Here is a 17,521-nt window from a genome sequence, read left to right on the forward strand (position 1 = left end):
TATTTTCCCTGTCTTTTCTGAAAGGGTGTATCTCTCCATGTTTATAGCTCAGTTGTGTTGACTCATTGCACCATGTTTCTGTCATACCAATTATATCATCATAATCCCTTGTGGTCACTGTTTCTAGTTCCCTAATTTTGTCTGCCCTGCTCCTTGCATTGGCCAGTAAGCATTTGTTTACTTTTTCGCTTTCCCCCTTTCAAGGTTTGTTTAGGTTCTTGATGTGCTACTGATTTCTTACCATATCCAGTTTTCAAAACAGGGATACAAGAAACCTTACATTCTTAAAGTTACAGATGCTAAATATTAGAAAATTTTAAAGAAACCATTTCACTTCGAAATTAATTTTAGCCCTCCTGGCTGGAGTGTGCCCAATTCAAAAATATATTTCATTTTTAACTCTTGCGAGCTGATTGGGAAAGTCTCTTCTCTGCCAGTTTGTGAACCATATTTTTTTTGTGTGGCCCTTAGCTTCCCTGATGGAACAATTCTAAATCATTTTAACTGAGTGAAAAGTTAGCTGTGTAGGATAAACGGTTTCCTTGGCACTTTTGGATGTGAAATGTTTCCACAGAGTTGCATTTAGGCAGTGATTACCCTGGAGAGTAAGGTTACACCAGACAGAAGCAGGGAATTGTATTCTTATTGTAGGACTGTGCTAGCAGGAAATTAGAATGGTCCTGGTAAATAAAAAAATTGTTGTCGAATTGCTTTATTCCTTGTCTTTTAATTGTCATGTTATGAGCATGTGCAGAATATTGTCAAGGGCAGCTTACCTTTTTACTTTAAAACATTAATGCTCTATACCAGAGGTTCCCAATCTTTTTTGATTCACGGCACCCTAGAGAATCAGAATTTTTTTCACGGCACCCCTAGGTCCCAAAAAAATTTATTAGATTGGGTTTATATGCGATTCTTAGTGGCAGTTATGTGGTAAAGGGCAGTATTTGCTTCTGTTTGTACACATTCTATGATTGGCAGCCACCAGCACTGGTTTTGCTCATAAATAATTAACCATTAATAATTTGAGTTGGTCCTAGACCACCAAGCCGCGGCACCCCTGCTTGTGTCCCGAGGCACCCCAGGGAGCCACGGCACACAGTTTGGGAACCACTGCTCTATACAATGCTGTAATAAAGCATTGAATGTTTAGTTTTCTATCTATCGAAGCCAATACATGTATGTTGCACATCATATCACCTGTTTTCCTATAGGACAGAGGCAGAGGGACTATTAGTTTCTGTTTTGTCACCTACCAAGTTGGCATATTTGTGTATTCATAAAAAGCACAATGTTATCTTGCGGAGTGTAGGGACTGTCTACCCTTTGGCCCCCACAGGAAAAAAAACACATTCAATTTCTCCAGCCCTCCACATATAGATGCACATTTAATAAGTGTTGCATATACAATGTTATTTGGGCAGAATGTTACTGTAATTGCATTGTAATATGCCATGCTGTCGGCAGTATGTATGCACACGCATAGACTCTGATGTGATGTGCAGAGCCAGGTGGCAGGGGTCTGCACATGCCCAATTAATCCTATCAGCACTACCTCGCCGGTAATGCGGTGTATAGCCCATGGTCTACTGCCATCCCAGAATGGTGGTAGCCACGGTACCTGATGCAATATGCCCAGTGTTGATACAATTAGAATCAGCCTGTCACACTTTTGGCCACCCCTGCTGGTATCTGTGACTGTATACTACATCACAGGATGGAAGCTTGGTGGTTGTAATCTAATGGTCTACTATATCTTTCTTTTTTTTTAGAGGGTAAGAATGTAAGCGTATTGTTAGATAAAAGGTGAGCGAACAGCTGATGCTGTTGATGAAAGCTTTCTGAGCATTGTCTTCAATTCTCAGACATCAGATGGTACAATATACAAGGGGTGTACATTAAGATTCTGGATGCACAAAAAGTATTATGTTTACAAACAAAGGGAACATTATTAAGGTTAAGTATCTAAGTTGCATGTGCTCAAACAACTTTGTGAAGGCAGTAAGCCAATCCGAATGAAGTGTCCTATACATGCTGGATGAAGGTCTTCGCTATCCTAAACAAAGTGGTTTAAGATGGCACTGCTGCCTAAATATCAGCTTGCTCCCTAAAAACCCTTTTTTTCTAGTAATTTGACACTCCAGTGGCCTCTGCTAAGCTCCATAACGAAGTTTGTGAAGAAAGCGAGCGTTGTGATTGCATCGTTGTACAATGCTGCTTAAACAGTATACTGTTCTGTGTCTTGACATTTCACAAGAACTTTGTACCCCTTTCACACTGCACCTCAAACCAGTGTTACTGCCAGGTTGTTGTTGGGTCGAGGTGAGGTGTGAAAGCTCCAATCCCTATAACCCATTTACCACAACCTGGCAATTCAACCCAGTATATAAAAGGGGTCGGACTGTATATAATGGGCAACCTGGGTTTAATGTAAAAGTGCCGGACCTGGGTCCAACCTGGCAATGCGATGTGAAATAGGTAGAAGTGAGCAATTAAAGCTCAGAACCCAACAGATTGTCTAATCTGCCTATGGCTGCACATTCTTTCTAACCTACCACTCTCAATGTCTCTTGTAGGCTCAATTGCGCGCATTCATCCCAGAGATGCTGAAGTACTCCACAGGGCGAGGTAAACCAGGCTGGGGAAAGGAGAGTTGTAAACCCATTTGGTGGCCTGATGACATACCATGGGCTAATGTTCGCAGTGACGTCCGTACAGAAGAGCAGAAACAAAGGGTAAGTTATGTTTCTAATAATGTTTTACTTGGGAGCTAGATGAGTATCCATTAATAATGCCTTTGTAAGATAGATGCTTGTCTAATACGTAAAGTGTTTCTTTGTTTTCATAAAAGATTTATTTCCCAACTCTAGGAGCTCCAGTATCCAATCAGAAGCTAAATAAAGTTCATAGGTTGCTAACTGTAGAGCGATGGGATGTTATGTATGTCTAATTTGACCACACACTTTGGCAAATTGGTTGAGTGATCCAGCTACAGTTTGGTTTATTGCGCCAGTAGCTGGATTACTTACAGTTTAACTGAGAACTGATAGTACAGTTCCTCACGGAAACACGTCAGTAGCATTAATTTGCTGTCCTCTTACCAACATTCACTTACTATGAGCCAGCTTTGTCTTTCCTTGGCTACACATGCTGCAGTATTGGGTCTGTCACAGATAGCTACTGTAATATTGCAGCACATGGTCTGGAAAGGTGTGCGTACACACAGTGCAATATGGTCATGGATCAATTTTGGCTTAATATCTCTCAGCAGTATATTGCTCAGTGACCAACAGCGACCAGCGATTTTGGCTGAAAATCTATATTCTATTTTAACTAGAAGTCGCTGGTGCACAGTGCATTGTGCACCAGCGACCAGTGATTCTTAGCCATAATCTCCTGCAAATAGCGTAATATACAAAATTGAGAGAAGTGAAATAGTGCTCTAAGCAGCTCTGAGATACGTCTAAGTTAAAATGTGACACCTCACATTCCCACATACAATACCACAACAAGACTTGGTATATCTCTGGGTGCTGATGTTCTAAGCCAAATAAATAGATTGTTCCTAGGTGCCAATCAGATGTTTTGTAAAATTCACTTCTCGAGGGTCCTCCTCAAAAGGATAATACCTAGAAAAATGGAAACACACAAGGCATACAATAGTGAAGTACTGTTGATTTCTCTTGGGGTTATTTTTACAATATGGAAAAAATAACCATTTGTTTAGGTTGGTCTACACTTAGTAGACATACAGCGTATAGGGAGGGACAGTGACATCTCCATGGGCATCCAATTAACATTCCAATGCAGTTTTTATTTTACAGACAAAAATTTAAATGAAATGGAGGTAACATTGCAGCAGGATTCTCACCAAATAGGATGGTCCACAAACAAATGCAGACAAAAGGGCATGAGATGGTAACACAACACCTGTATTGTGTGCCCAGAAATATACTAAATCTTGTTGTGGTCCTGCAGCCAGCCCTTAATGCAGTGCACTCCTAGCGATTTATCCAGTACACACACAACCCACAGGTGATATGGTCGCTCAGCTACCATTTAGCCGGCGATACTGGATCAAATCGCTCCATGTGTACAGGGCTTAATAGTCATCACAGCATCCTGTCCTGACTTACTGAAAAGGAGTGTTTTATTTAATGGAAGACCAAAGTAACCGTGCATAAATTAACTTTTGAAAAGTAAAATCTTCGAAATGTGTTTGCATTCACTGCATCTCCACAACACCATAAAATAATAGGGTGAAAAGTGACATTTGGCTTGTCTAATACTTTTCATAATACTGCAGATCACGGTTGCTTTTAAGCACCATGTTACTGGAAGAAGATATGTTAGTGAATGTCATTTTGTGTCTAAATTGCTGATGCAGACCAAGTGTATACACTTATACATTATGGCCTGTGCTGTTCAGTTAACTCTTTAGACATGAAGTCACAATATAATAAGTGTGAACTACAGCACAAACTGCTTGAAGTCTTTTGCTCAATTAAGGTATAGAAACCTAGAACAGAATAATGCTGCTTTCCCAACACCAAACCTGCTCTGACATGTTTTTTTAAAACGTTTCTTTAACCGAGTCAGAGCAAGTTTAACCCCATTCACACTGCATGTTGTAATCGGTGTATTAATGGTTAATTACTGTTTTTGTACCTTTCACATTGCATCGGTTGTGAAAGGTACACTGTAATTAACCAGTAATATACCATGCAGTAGGCAGCACCTAGTAACACTCCCTCCCCTGGTACCTGGCAGGGAGGTAGGCAGCGGGCGTGCACGGGTCACTAGGAGGAAGCGGATCCCGCTCATTAAATATCCGCATATGAATGAGCCACTCATTAAAATATGCACGTATGAATGAGCCACTCATTACATATGCGCTAGTTCCTATTTACAGCAGGGACCCCGCCGATGAAATCACACTCTCCTAATGGACCTGCTTCCTCCGCCTGAGCACAGCCACGCTGCCTGTATCCCCAGGATTGCTGCCAGGTACCAGAGAAGGAGGGGGGGGGAGGGAGAAGGGGTACCAGGGGGGGTACCAGCTGCAAGGTACCAAGGGAGGGGGGAGACCAGTGTGGGATACTGTTAAAGACCCTTTCCCACTGCCCAACAAAAAAAAAAAACTGGTCTTAAACGGGACACTGCTTTTTACCCGTTTAACAAATACCGGTATTTGTTAAATGGGTAAAGCACCCTGGAGCTTTCCCAATGCAGCTCTACCCATTTAAAAAGACTAAAAAAACAGCACTTTACCGTGTAAGAGCTGCAGTGGGAAAGGGGTATAAAGTATAAGTGGCTGGTAGAATAATTGAGGAAGGTTGGTTTACTACACGTGTAAAAAAATTAGTTTATATTTCCTATATAAAACTAAACTCAGTTTTGCAAATCTGCCATACTAGTGCATCTTATGTCTCATTTCCTATGGCCTCTTCTGCGTAATATTTTATGCGACATAAACAATTTCTCATAAAAAAAATGAGTTTCTGAATTTGTTTTAAAATCTCAGACAATCACTGATCTATGCAGAGAATGTGTTTTTTTTTTTTTTTTTTAATTCAATAATTTTTTATTGATTTTTCACACACAATTAAACAAGACAAACAAACAAATAGACACGGAATTGTATAGGTGGTATATATCCAGGTAAACACTTAGCATAGTGCAATCGTACCAAAGGAGACAAGTATTTATTACAGGATATAAGAAATAATTCCCATATATTTCTACCAACAGAAATACCCGAAGGCACCATTCGGGTAAGTGTCTGGTGTAAAAGTAGCAGGAATATACTGTATATAAAACGGTCTTATGAAAACTAGATGGACAATCCCCTCTGTCACATAGTATAAACAGAATCTTTGTATCCACTCAAGCTGCAATCAATATAGGATAGTAACAACGACGTGTCTAACAAGAAATAAAATAAAACCCCCACAAAGCAACCCCCCCAATTAACCCCCCTCCCTGTATGACCTAAACCCCAACCCAGGTATACTTGGATCCCTTAAATAGTGCCCAACACTCCCCCCCCTACTAACTATCTACGTCCCCCAACCCACCCACCCAAATGTGTAGGGACAAAAAACTAATGACCTTGAACTGAGCTTGCACAGGCTCTCCCACCGGGAGCCTATACAGCTGAGCTGCCTACCATTAAGGTTAAAAAAAAAAACCTTATCAGGATATAGTTTCAATATGAACAACAAAATCAGACAAGGACAAAATAGGATTAGATAGCATATAACACGGTTAATAATATGAAGTGATCACATTCGGACATAACCTCTTCATTAGAGAAGGGAACCACATCTTCAGTCGGGCCAAGCACAAACGTCCTGATATGGGATAAGTATAGCGCTAGTCCCATCCCCATACAGTCCAGAACACTCCGCAGTAGATTCACTGCATGTAGATATTAGAGGTTTCAGGATATCCAGCAGTGGCAATAGTAGCCATATCATGAGCATCCTGGCGATCCCACAGTACTGCAGCTTGGAGGGACAGCGGTCTATCAATCCAGAGAAAGTCTCATAAAGAAATCGGTTTCCATCGCGTGCACGTTTTATAGGCATAGCAGGATTGTTATAAGTGAGCAGAATAGACCCATCACCAGCTTGGAGCATATTCATGGCGCGTAAGAGGACAGGTATATTCACATACCAAGCTGCAACATTCGCATGAGAGAGAGGGGTACAGTAATCAAGGAGAGCTGTTTTATTTTCGTCCTTCCCATATGCAGGAGTAGAGAGGGCAGAAGGAGTCTCTATCTGCGTAGCCTGTAGGTGTTCAGGAGCTAGAGATGTATAACAGACAGATACATCAGATATAGCCCTGTCGTCACCATCTGCGCGGGCACAGGAAGGGGACAAATTTCCCTGTCGCAATTCCTCAAGTTTAAAAAGGATTCTTTGGGTTGAGGCTTGTATAAAGTCAAGGAGATGAGCGATGGCCATGGTTATGGTGGAGAACAAATAAATTGTCCATAGTATATATAGTATGACACCGATGTGTAAGGTAATATATAAGATAATATTCAGCACTCTGCTGCTGACTTTATAGCTTGAAGTAGAGATGGAGAGCACAGTAGCAGAAACCCAGACTGCAGATCATCAGGAGTAAACGATACAGACTCACCGCTACAGATAAGCCACGTGCTCCTTGCAAAAACGCTGGCCAGGAGAGTCAAAGATGGCCACGGGCTCTGCACGATCACCAAGATTGTCAGCTGAGTGGCAGCGGGCGGCGGGTATGTCCAGTCCGGACTGTCAGTCTGTACAGGCAGTCACCGAAGGTTGTATAGTGTTTCCGCCGGGTTCTAGCAGGGGAGCCCACCCACGGCTGGCGGCGGCTGATGGCGCAGCCCGTATCCCTGCTGTGAAATGTTGCGCAATGTAACAAGTGGCGATGAGCGCAGGGAGAGCCCCACCGGGACACCACAGCTATGCAGGAGAGGTTTAGAAGTCGTCCCAGCCTGTTTTTTAGAGGCAGCGCAGCCACAAAAGGAGGTTAATTCAGGATATTAGGTGGGAGAGCCAGCAGACACATCTTCCCTCAGTCACTCCAGGCCACACCCCCCATCTATGCAGAGAATGTTACTTTAATGGAACATGCAGATTAATCATAAATTACTTCTACTGTACACCAAAAAGCAATAATGACCCTCCCTATTGCAGGTTTCTTGGACGCAAGCATTGCGAACGATAGTAAAGAACTGTTACAAACAACATGGGAGAGAAGACCTTTTATATGCATTTGAGGATCAGCAGCCACATCATGTGCAAACCACACATAGCATTGCACATCTCGTGCCCTCACAAACTGTGGTACAGACGATCAGCAACCCAGATGGTACAGTGTCCCTAATTCAGGTTTGTTGCTCCAGTCTCTAATTGTAGTGTGAGTCCCACAGAAGGGTCTATCAAAACTGTGTTCTACAATCACATATATTTTCAACAATAAGATTTTACTGCTTTATTTTTCTATGTTCTGTTGCGTTGGATCTCCATATTTTTGTTGTGGCAGGTTAATTTACTCTAGTTTGCAATTTGTTTATATATTGTACAGTGGTATAGCTATAGAAAATGATATAAAGTCTAGGTTGTTGTTGTTTGTGATTTTAAGCTATACTGTATAAGTAACAGGACTCTGAACTGTAAGTAGTCCCTTCATCACCAATCCGTGACACCTTGTCCTCTGTATGATCCATGGTATGAAAGTTAGTTTGCCAAATCTTTGTGTTGACCTTAAATATATGTATACATATTTTGGGGCACCTCCTAGGGATTTCCCCCCCCCCCCATCTTTTTATAATTCAATTCTTCCATTCCTTTTATTAGTTCTGATTTCTGCCCCTGCGCCATCTTGAATTTTTTTTATCTGATTCCTTACAGTGAAGTCCTTAAAACTCTTAATTCATATTTAAGACAGTCTACTTAGTGGATTTTTTTAACAGTGGTAGTAGCACTTGCATGTATACCTCTTATGCATCACAGGATATCACTGCGCCCACTATCTGGTACTGCATTTTACCTCCACTTTCTGTTAACCTTGTTCTTGAGTAACGTTTCAGTTGTTTAAAGTTGTATTCTGTTTAATATGTAAGTTGCTGAGCTATTACCATGGTCTATGGTCCCTACATTTTATATACAGTTTTCCTGTAGTTCTTTGTTTTAGGAATAGACTGTAAGATGAATGCTTTGTTTATCACAGGTTGGTACCGGAGCCACAGTTGCCACCCTTGCAGACGCATCAGAGCTACCAACTACAGTCACTGTTGCACAAGTGAATTATTCCACAGTCAGTGATGGAGAGGTAAGACATGAAGAGCATACAGACAGAAAGAATACTGTAAATGAGGGATCATGAATTGGAACACTGTTGTATTCATGCTACAGGTTGAGTATCCCTAATCCAAAATGCTCGGGACCAGAAGAATTTTGGATAACGGATTAGTCCGTATTTCTGAATATTTTTAGGTGTCTCAGGGACTAAATGTAAATGCTAAGCAATCATTTTCTTACACATATTTAGTGCCAGTTACATACCATGTCCCCAGTAGTGCTTTTAGCACACAAAAAAAGTACATTCTGGAAAATATGGTTTTCGGAATAATTTGGATAGCGGATATTTGGATGAGGGATACTCAACCTGTATATGGAATTTGGAGTTTACCATTTAATTTGGAAGGACAAATATCATTGCCTTTCTCGCTCCTACTCCAGTCCAATATGTCATTGACCATTACTGTTCCAGTAGGGTGTAATCTGTATATGTCATCAGTGAGTATTTGATTAATTTTACAATAGTTTCAGAAAATCTTATTTTCTGGGCATAATTTGCTTTTTGTGGGCGATTATTTTTAAACAGTCACATGACTTCCTATGGTCAAGACACCTGGTGTGACTAGTAGCTCCACCTTGGACTGGAATTCCCGTGATTGAAAACTTTTTCATGAATTTGCATCTCAATTCTAATTTGAGATTCTAATGCTAATAATGTACTATTTACTGTACTTGAGAAAATAACCTTTGTCCTTCATTTCGCATCATAATTCGCTGATCTAATTCGTTAGGATTAGTATTTTTTTGCAGAGGAATTTGTATGCAGTATCACATTAAGACACACATTTCAAGAAATGTCACATTGTTCAGCTAAATTGTGTTCTCTGTAGAGTGCCAGATGTGGTGTTTGGTGTGCGTTGTGAATAGGTGTATTTAGTATCTGTACTTAAAAACCATTGAGGTTTTTCAGATGTGGTTAGAAACTGCATTGCTGCGGCTTACTTGGAAGCATTGCTAACATATGGTAATGCAGTAGGAGTGATCTGGTATAAATAGATGCCTCCTGCATGCATGTGTGATCCTTTTCTGCGCCAACAACACCATCAACTGGCTGAGTAACCCATGAGGCTACACAGACCGGCTTCTGCAGCTCTGTGGCTAAGGCCACGAAATCCTCCTCGACCTCAAATGACTGTAGACTGTACATTCTGACTTCTCCAGCAGTACTACACAGACTGCACGTGCTCAGTAAGGGTCCGGCTCATGCGCAATGTACCAAAGGCCTGTGAATCAGGCCCTTTGCCATTTTAATAGCTAGACTACAGTTTGCAAATAAAATATTTTGCTAACTGTATGTTGAGGTAAGTGCTTTAATTGTATTTACATATTTTGTTTACTAAAGAGGCTATTAATGAATTATATGTGCCAAATGTTATGAAGTCTATCACCGCATTTCACAGGCATGAATGGGCTCTGTAAGCCATTTTGACCTTGGCACATCCTGAGGACACTATTTAAATTTATAATGAATATAAAAAAATGAAAACCCTCTGATACAGTACTAACACTTCAATAAATAGATTCCATGTGGCCAAAAAATGTGCTTCTACACTATCGATATCTGTAATGTGGTGCCACACTATTTTTGACACAGTCTTAAATTGTGATTATTTCTTAACCCCCAGCAGTGTCTTGTAAAGGGGATACCCAGCCCTTCCTTATGATTACCAGCGAGACATTTATGAACTCGCTCTTATGATCAATCGTTTTGCTCATAGGATAGATGACAAGTTATTTTGTTCTGGTACCTGACTAGTTTATGCATAGTTCCTGTAACAGAATTTTCAAAATCTTATTGTTAAGGAAAAAATGTATTCTGTTTCCTATTCAAAAGCGCTAAATGTGACTACTCCCACCTTTGCGGTTGGGCACCTACAAAAGAAACCTTTTTGGAAGATTGTATATGAGGGATTTTTGTGTGTGTGTTCTTCTCATGGGGTTTCCCACTAATAATCATTGTGTGTAATATTTCCTCATGTGACATGTTAGAAATGCTTTACTGCCTTGTATATAATGAAGTCTCAGCACCTGTAGGTAAGCTAATATGAGGCCTTCTTCCTTTAGGTAGAACAGAATTGGGCAACACTCCAGGGTGGAGAGATGACCATCCAGACAACACAAGCATCTGAAGCTACCCAAGCGGTTGCTTCCCTAGCAGAAGCCGCTGTTGCTGCATCACATGAAATTGCACCTGGAACTACGGTGACCATGGCACTAAACAGGTAGTTACTTATACCTAATGCCTTTTGTACTGTCTGTACTTTCTGTGTTATTGCAAAGGGTTTAGGTTCTTTTTTTACTTATAATGTTTAGGGCATTGTTTTAATAATATTACTTTCAATGACTAAAATTCCACCTGCGTAGTGTATTCTTTCTGTATTAATATTGTATGCTTTGGAAGTTTACTATGAGATAATCTGTCCACCATTTCATTTTCATCTCTTTAAAATTAGATTTTATTTTGTGTACTTTCATATTTTTCCTAGAGACTGAAATACTATAAACCAAATTCCATGCAGAAAAATATAAACCTAAATAAGATAATTTTACGTATACACAGAGATCGCGAAAACACCCAAAAATTATGGGTCCCTGGGACCCCTCACTTACAAAAATCGGGGTCCTACTTGACCTTTTCGGGGTCCCAACGGAATAAAGCCTCCTCTCCCCTTCCCCAGCATGGCACATGCAGAAGCCTCCTCCTCTCTTCCATATGGCATATTCCAATGGCCAGCCTGAGCCTGTTTTTTTTTTTTGGTAAGCAAACATAGATTTGGGCACCCCAAAACTGTGGCTTTTGTGGGTTAGGGGTGGGGGGGGTAATCAATTGGCAATTTGCCCACTACTTATCACCACTCACACAAAGCAAGATACACATATGCTAGAAAAAGGCATAATGTCGGAATAGGGACACCTGTGCTGCACCAATTAGGATTGTAAAAGTAATGGCAACAGGAACAGGAGGGATAGTGGGAGTGAAATCCCAGCAGAGTCTATAGGCTCCGCTCCTACAGGCAGCTCTGAGGGGGAAACCGATCCCTCCGACCTTGGCACACATATTAACACAGCGTGCACGCCGAAATGGCTGGGTCCCAGGGGACCCAGCCATTCATAAAAAATGAGTCCCTGGTGCTCTAAAGTGGGTAAAATACTCGCTATAGCGAGTATTTGCGAACCCTGATACATTTGTATTTTAAATAAATGTGTACTTTCCAGTTTTTATCACCAGGGGGTGCTATAACTGAAGTGACCAGGAAGCTCATGGCTACATGACTACCTTATTCTGCACATATGAGTTTTCTTTTTGTCCACACGTTTTTAGTTCTTGGTTTAGTTCTAGAAATGTTCTATGGCATCTCCTTTGCGTGTATGTATGACGCAGAATATAACATGATCTGTTTAATTTGATTTTCATAATATAATCTTTTTATAGTTTTACATTGACTTTTTCATTCTGTTCATTTATATCCAAACTTATGGATAAAATAGATATAAATGCTGTCTAAACAATAAAATACAAAAGCGCAAATTCCTGTCTAAATAAAAGAATCCTTAATTGTCAACTTAAACATGATCTTGTGGAAGCAAGAGTGGCGTATATTTGTGCATGATGCACTCATATTGCCGTAGTAGTAGTACGTTTATTTATAAGGCGCCGCACATAGCAAACAAAAAAACAAATTACAAGGTAACGTACAGGGTGTGTTGATAAAATACAGCATAAATAGGGGTATAGCTGGTAGAGCTAAAATCAGCATCAGTTCAGAAGTAGGTGTTGAGATTGACGAGGAGACTGAAGATGAAGTAGAGGAAGGGAAGAACCGGACAGGAGCACAGGTGAGGTAAAGAGGTAGGGTGAGTACGTGAGGAAGGAGGGCCCTGCTCATAAGAGTTAACAGACTAAAAGGAGGCAGCACAGTATCTATCCCCTGTAGCAGCAGATCACACAACCACTGGAAATCATATGTTGACCTTTTGTCAGTGTTCACCTATTGACTGTCTTCACCTATTCACTGAAAATTGCTTGCACCCCAATGGAGGTGCGAGCACTTTTCAGCGAATTCAGCCCGCCGTAAAGTGTGCCCGGTGTTGTGATGATGCGCAACTCGCGAATCATCTGCACCCAATCCGGTGTAATAGGATCGACCCCATGGTCTGCCTTAGCCAAATTAGTACAATATATCTCCATGGTGACCAAATTAAACAAGAACATGCACACTATGATTCTGATACACGTTTAGTAAAAGGTAAAGACTCATACAGCATAGACCGGTTTGTCTAGAACCTGTATCTTGCCTGTTTATTATATATTTGTTTGTTTTTTTCCTCCATGTTGCTTGTCTAACTACAGTGAAGCAGCGGCTCATGCGGTAGCTACCTTGGCAGAAGCCACGCTACAAGGAGGAGGACAGATTGTCTTGTCAGGAGAGACTGCGGCAGCTGTTGGAGCTTTGACTGGAGTTCAGGATGCTAATGGTAGGAGACCTATGTACTGTTCAGTATATGGATACACCAGTAGTCTCCGCGATATAACATATCTTTTCCATAAGAAGTTAGTAGTAGATGGAGGGAAAAAACAAGAGGTCTTGATCTAAAAGAAGATGACATGGGCGCCTAAGATAAGAGCTTGTTCTCAAAAGCAGCTGCTCAAATATAGGGGTAGTCCATCCCTATCAGGATAGAACAAGAAAAAGCACACAAATGGAACAGCGCTTACACTACAATGAATAACACTAAAACACTTTTGAATAAATTATTTATGTATAAAAAAAACATTTAAAGAACACGTATACACATAACAATGACAGATAATATTAAAACTGATTGATAAGCTTACTCCCAGTAGTAGATGGAGACCTTTGTACTGTTCAGTATTTATGTACACCAGTAGTCTCCATGATATAACATGTATTTTCCATAAGCAGTTAGTAGTAGATATATATGCACATGACTTCCAATATTGACAAACTTCTGGTTCTGCTAGACTACCATAGTTGTGTGAAGATGAGACTAGTCTCCTCTGTTCTGGGCTGAGACACATGCATGTGTTAAATCATTATCTTAAGTCAAGGTTTGTGTTAAACTCATTATGATTTGGTTATATGCGCTGACATTATAGTTAGAAACGGCAGGTTTTCTCACAGAGGCATAACTGGAAATGTGTATTTTGTTTTGTTTTTAGATATTTTGTGGAGGGTTTAGCCAAAATGTACCATTTCTGTGTTTTTATATGCTGTACGCAGCCCAAGTTTTCACCAGGGATCAAAACAAGAGATTGTCTTCAGTGCTTTGCTATTCTATGCTTGTAGTGCTCTCATCTGTAAGCACCAGATAGGACAAGGAAGGAGTGAGCAGAACACAGATATTTGAATGAAGGAGGACAAGGCCTAGTCAAAGTTTCTGGAGAACGCAGCCCACAGGCTGCTAATAAAGACAAGTTCAGTAACAGGACATGGGTAGGATAGGAACATTCTAAATGGTCCGGGTCAATAATATGAATTATCATATAAGCTATAGCAGGTTCAGTCATATGGACAGGCAGTATAACCAGCACAGGATGTATTCACACTATGCCTTGTATAGCAACCTCCTACACCTGACTCTAGACGTAAAGCAGAGATTGTTCTACAAGCTTAAGCATGCCAGAAGCAAATGCAAAACCTGCTGACAAATACTGTAGTTCAAATGACTGGAGCTCTGATCTGTAGTTCACAATGCACAATGTGTTCAAGTCCTGCTAAACGCTCTAGTATTAGATGTGTTGGCCCATAATACCATGCTTCCAACATATGCTAACCTATTATTCATTGGTTGAAGATGGTCTGCATCAAAGTCAAAGATCTACCGATGGTCTTGGAATTGCAGCTTGGAACACAGTAACTGACTAATAATTCCAGCAGTCTCTGATCTAGACCTTATTATTGCTAAAGTTATAGGATGTAAAAGTCCTTTACCTTCTGGCTCCATGGGGTACAAGTGGCCCTCTTATTGGAGATTAGCCCTATAACTCAGAGGGGAGCCCACTAATGTGGTTACCAATCTTCCCCTGTCAGATGTCTTAAACCATGGAAAAAGCAGTATGCATACTGCACTTGCACCATGTCCAAGTCAGTATGTGGTGTGAACCCATCTTCTCCTGTTTTGGGTGTATTAAGGTCCATACACACTTTGCACAGAGCTCACCCCTCAATTCCCCGTACACACTGGGCAGCTTTAAGCTGAAAGCCGTTCAAACTAGTAAACTGAGTGGCTTTCAGCAGAAAATCGCCCGTGTGTATGGGCATTTACTTTAGTTGGTCTCAAACTACTTCATACATGTAAACCTGCAGTTAAATTCTGTACCTGGAATATGGCCCTATCATAGTATTTTTTTTATCCTCTAGTCAAAATGTTTTCCGTGTTCCAGCTTTGCTACAAGGTTTTGGCTTTTGCATAGACCTTCTGGGATGGGGGATTGCTGAACATCCACTTATGAACAGGAGTTCAGTATGTCTCCTGTGGGGGTAATGTTTTTAGAAAAAGGGAATTAATGCCTATACAGACATCTGGGTAAAACATTTCTCAGGATCCTCTTTGCACCAATTAAGAGGAAAATATATTTGAGTCTATGATAAGACACCGAGCCAGAGTATACCCAATGTTGAAGCATGGCCTGTATAGCAGAGGGTGTCAGTTTTTTTTTATAGAAAGTAAAAACATGAGTAATTACGTAATTGAGATCAGAACAGAAGGGCTGAAAGCCCACACGGCGAATGGTAACTATAAAATATTTTGTGGACGAAGCCACATGTCTCATATCTGTAGGAATCCAAATGATCTGTTAAGATTGGCGGTGACCTGCATACTTGCCAAATACCAAATCTTGGTAATAACCAAGTGAAGAGGAGGGTCTCCAGGTGCTTCCAGTTTAGCGCAACTGGGCATCTGGATTTAGTATTTGAACTAATTCAATTTTATTTGTGGTGTCCTAAATGATATTGGAAAACCCAAGATCCAAGGGGGTTAAACTTTGGAGACCGTAAACTACTGTGCTAATTAAATTTGCAGTCGTATCCCACCATATATGGATAAAGGAGCCCAAGAAGGAGGCAGAATGAAACATGTTGTGTCATCTGGAAGGGACCAAATTCCATCAGTAAAAAAAAAAAAACTTATAAGCAGTTTCCCTAACTAAGGTTGAGATGGATGCATTTAAGATGAACAAATAAATGTCAGATTAAGCTGGTTTGTCATGTGGTGGATGTTTTTCCCACTGAAGTATAAATGTATATATAAGAGGAACTCAGAATAAACTGTAGGAATTATGCCCCTTGCTATAGGGTTATGGTAGAATAAAGATTCTAAAGGCAGACAAGGAGAAAGAGGACTTGGTGGCAATTATTATTTAAGCTATCTATAACAGAGCGTATGTTCCTACTAAGCCATGGCCAGTAACATGTAAACGGTTGGCCTATAGGTAACATGAAATTATTCCAGAAATGGATAAGAGAGGGAAATGAGAGTATTATGTTCCGGATACAATAACCCCAGGCCTGACATGAAATTAAGTCTCAGCCGTCTGTATAAGGAACAGTTAGAGAAATTAGGGCCCAGGTCCTATGTGCAGATAAAAGTGCATAAGGTGCATGTGAAGATAGATACTCTACAAAACGTTGTAGGAGTGAGACAATGGAGTACCAGGAATGCATCTGCCCCCACGATTAGTAACACTGCTGCCAAAGTAGCAGTGATACTTACCACTCCCAATTGGCAGCTTTTGCGCTTGTGTGAACTGAGGTTACACATAAAAACAGCCACTGTGCTCTCAGTGAGGAGGTGGCGTAGGGATCTCTGTAAACCTGAACTTCTCTCCCGTAGGAAGTAGTGGGGCTTCAGGAACAAATGCTAAATGAAGACAGAGTTTGTTTCCGTAGGCAAACTCCAATGCTGAATATTAGGCAGCCCTGTCGGTTTCCAAAAATGTATAACCCATTACATAAAGCGTGGAATGTAGCATTTCTGCATGTGTACGTGGCCATTACATGATTATGAATAGGCCCCAAATGTCACTCCTCTTACCTAGTCTGTCCCTGGGATTCCCTTCCTATTCCCTCTATTTCTATGTATACACACCTCCCTTAAATTTTAATATCTTCTTTGTCAGCAAAACACTAGTTTCTTTGTTGAAAGTGTTTCCACGAGGTTCAGTTCTATCAATTAAACTTGTTTTTTAAGGAACTTTTTTATTTCAGAAATATTCCTGTTGAAATGCAATTTACTGTCGTCTCTATATATCAGTATATTATAGACTGAGCCATTTGAACAATCAGTGTGCGGGCTGTGTGAGTGTGTGCATTTCTCAAGCCACAGCTTAACGCCCTCTGCAGTCACCAGGGATTTAATCTCAGTAGCTGAAGGTATTGCTATTATCCCTCTTAAAGATATGGTGCTGTTCTCTTTCTATATACTGAATATTATACTAAGAGGTGAACTAGAGACATATTAAAAAGATTTTAAAGGAATTAGCCTTAAATCCTCCCACCCAAGGCAAAGGTGATTACTTTAAGTTGCATGAAGACACTAAATAAGCTGTTTGATAAATAAGACCATTTTGTTCGTCATTTTCTGAAAATGTGTACAATGGGCATAGCACACACACTACGGTTAATATGTGAGAGCATTTA

General features: G+C 40.6%; 1 protein-coding gene across 5 annotated transcripts in view; it reads left to right on the forward strand.

Annotated features, from left to right (window-relative positions):
• Positions 1-17,521, forward strand: part of NRF1 (nuclear respiratory factor 1) — a 51,826-nt gene that overhangs the window by 24,732 nt on the left and 9,573 nt on the right. For 3 of the 5 annotated variants that reach the window (XM_083183295.1, XM_083183294.1, XM_083183297.1), the window contains exons 6-10: positions 2,577-2,735; positions 7,692-7,886; positions 8,728-8,829; positions 10,923-11,079; positions 13,194-13,334. In XM_083183295.1, coding sequence (XP_083039421.1) covers positions 2,577-2,735; positions 7,692-7,886; positions 8,728-8,829; positions 10,923-11,079; positions 13,194-13,334 — 754 coding nt within the window. Of the gene's footprint in view, positions 1-2,576; positions 2,736-7,691; positions 7,887-8,727; positions 8,830-10,922; positions 11,081-13,193; positions 13,335-17,521 lie in introns of all 5 variants that reach the window. The other 2 variants (XM_083183296.1, XM_083183298.1) reach the window with 1 other exon arrangement.

This window comes from Crinia signifera, chromosome 4, assembly GCF_055691185.1.
Source record: "Crinia signifera chromosome 4, ASM5569118v1, whole genome shotgun sequence".
NCBI classification, from domain to species: Eukaryota; Metazoa; Chordata; class Amphibia; order Anura; family Myobatrachidae; genus Crinia; species Crinia signifera.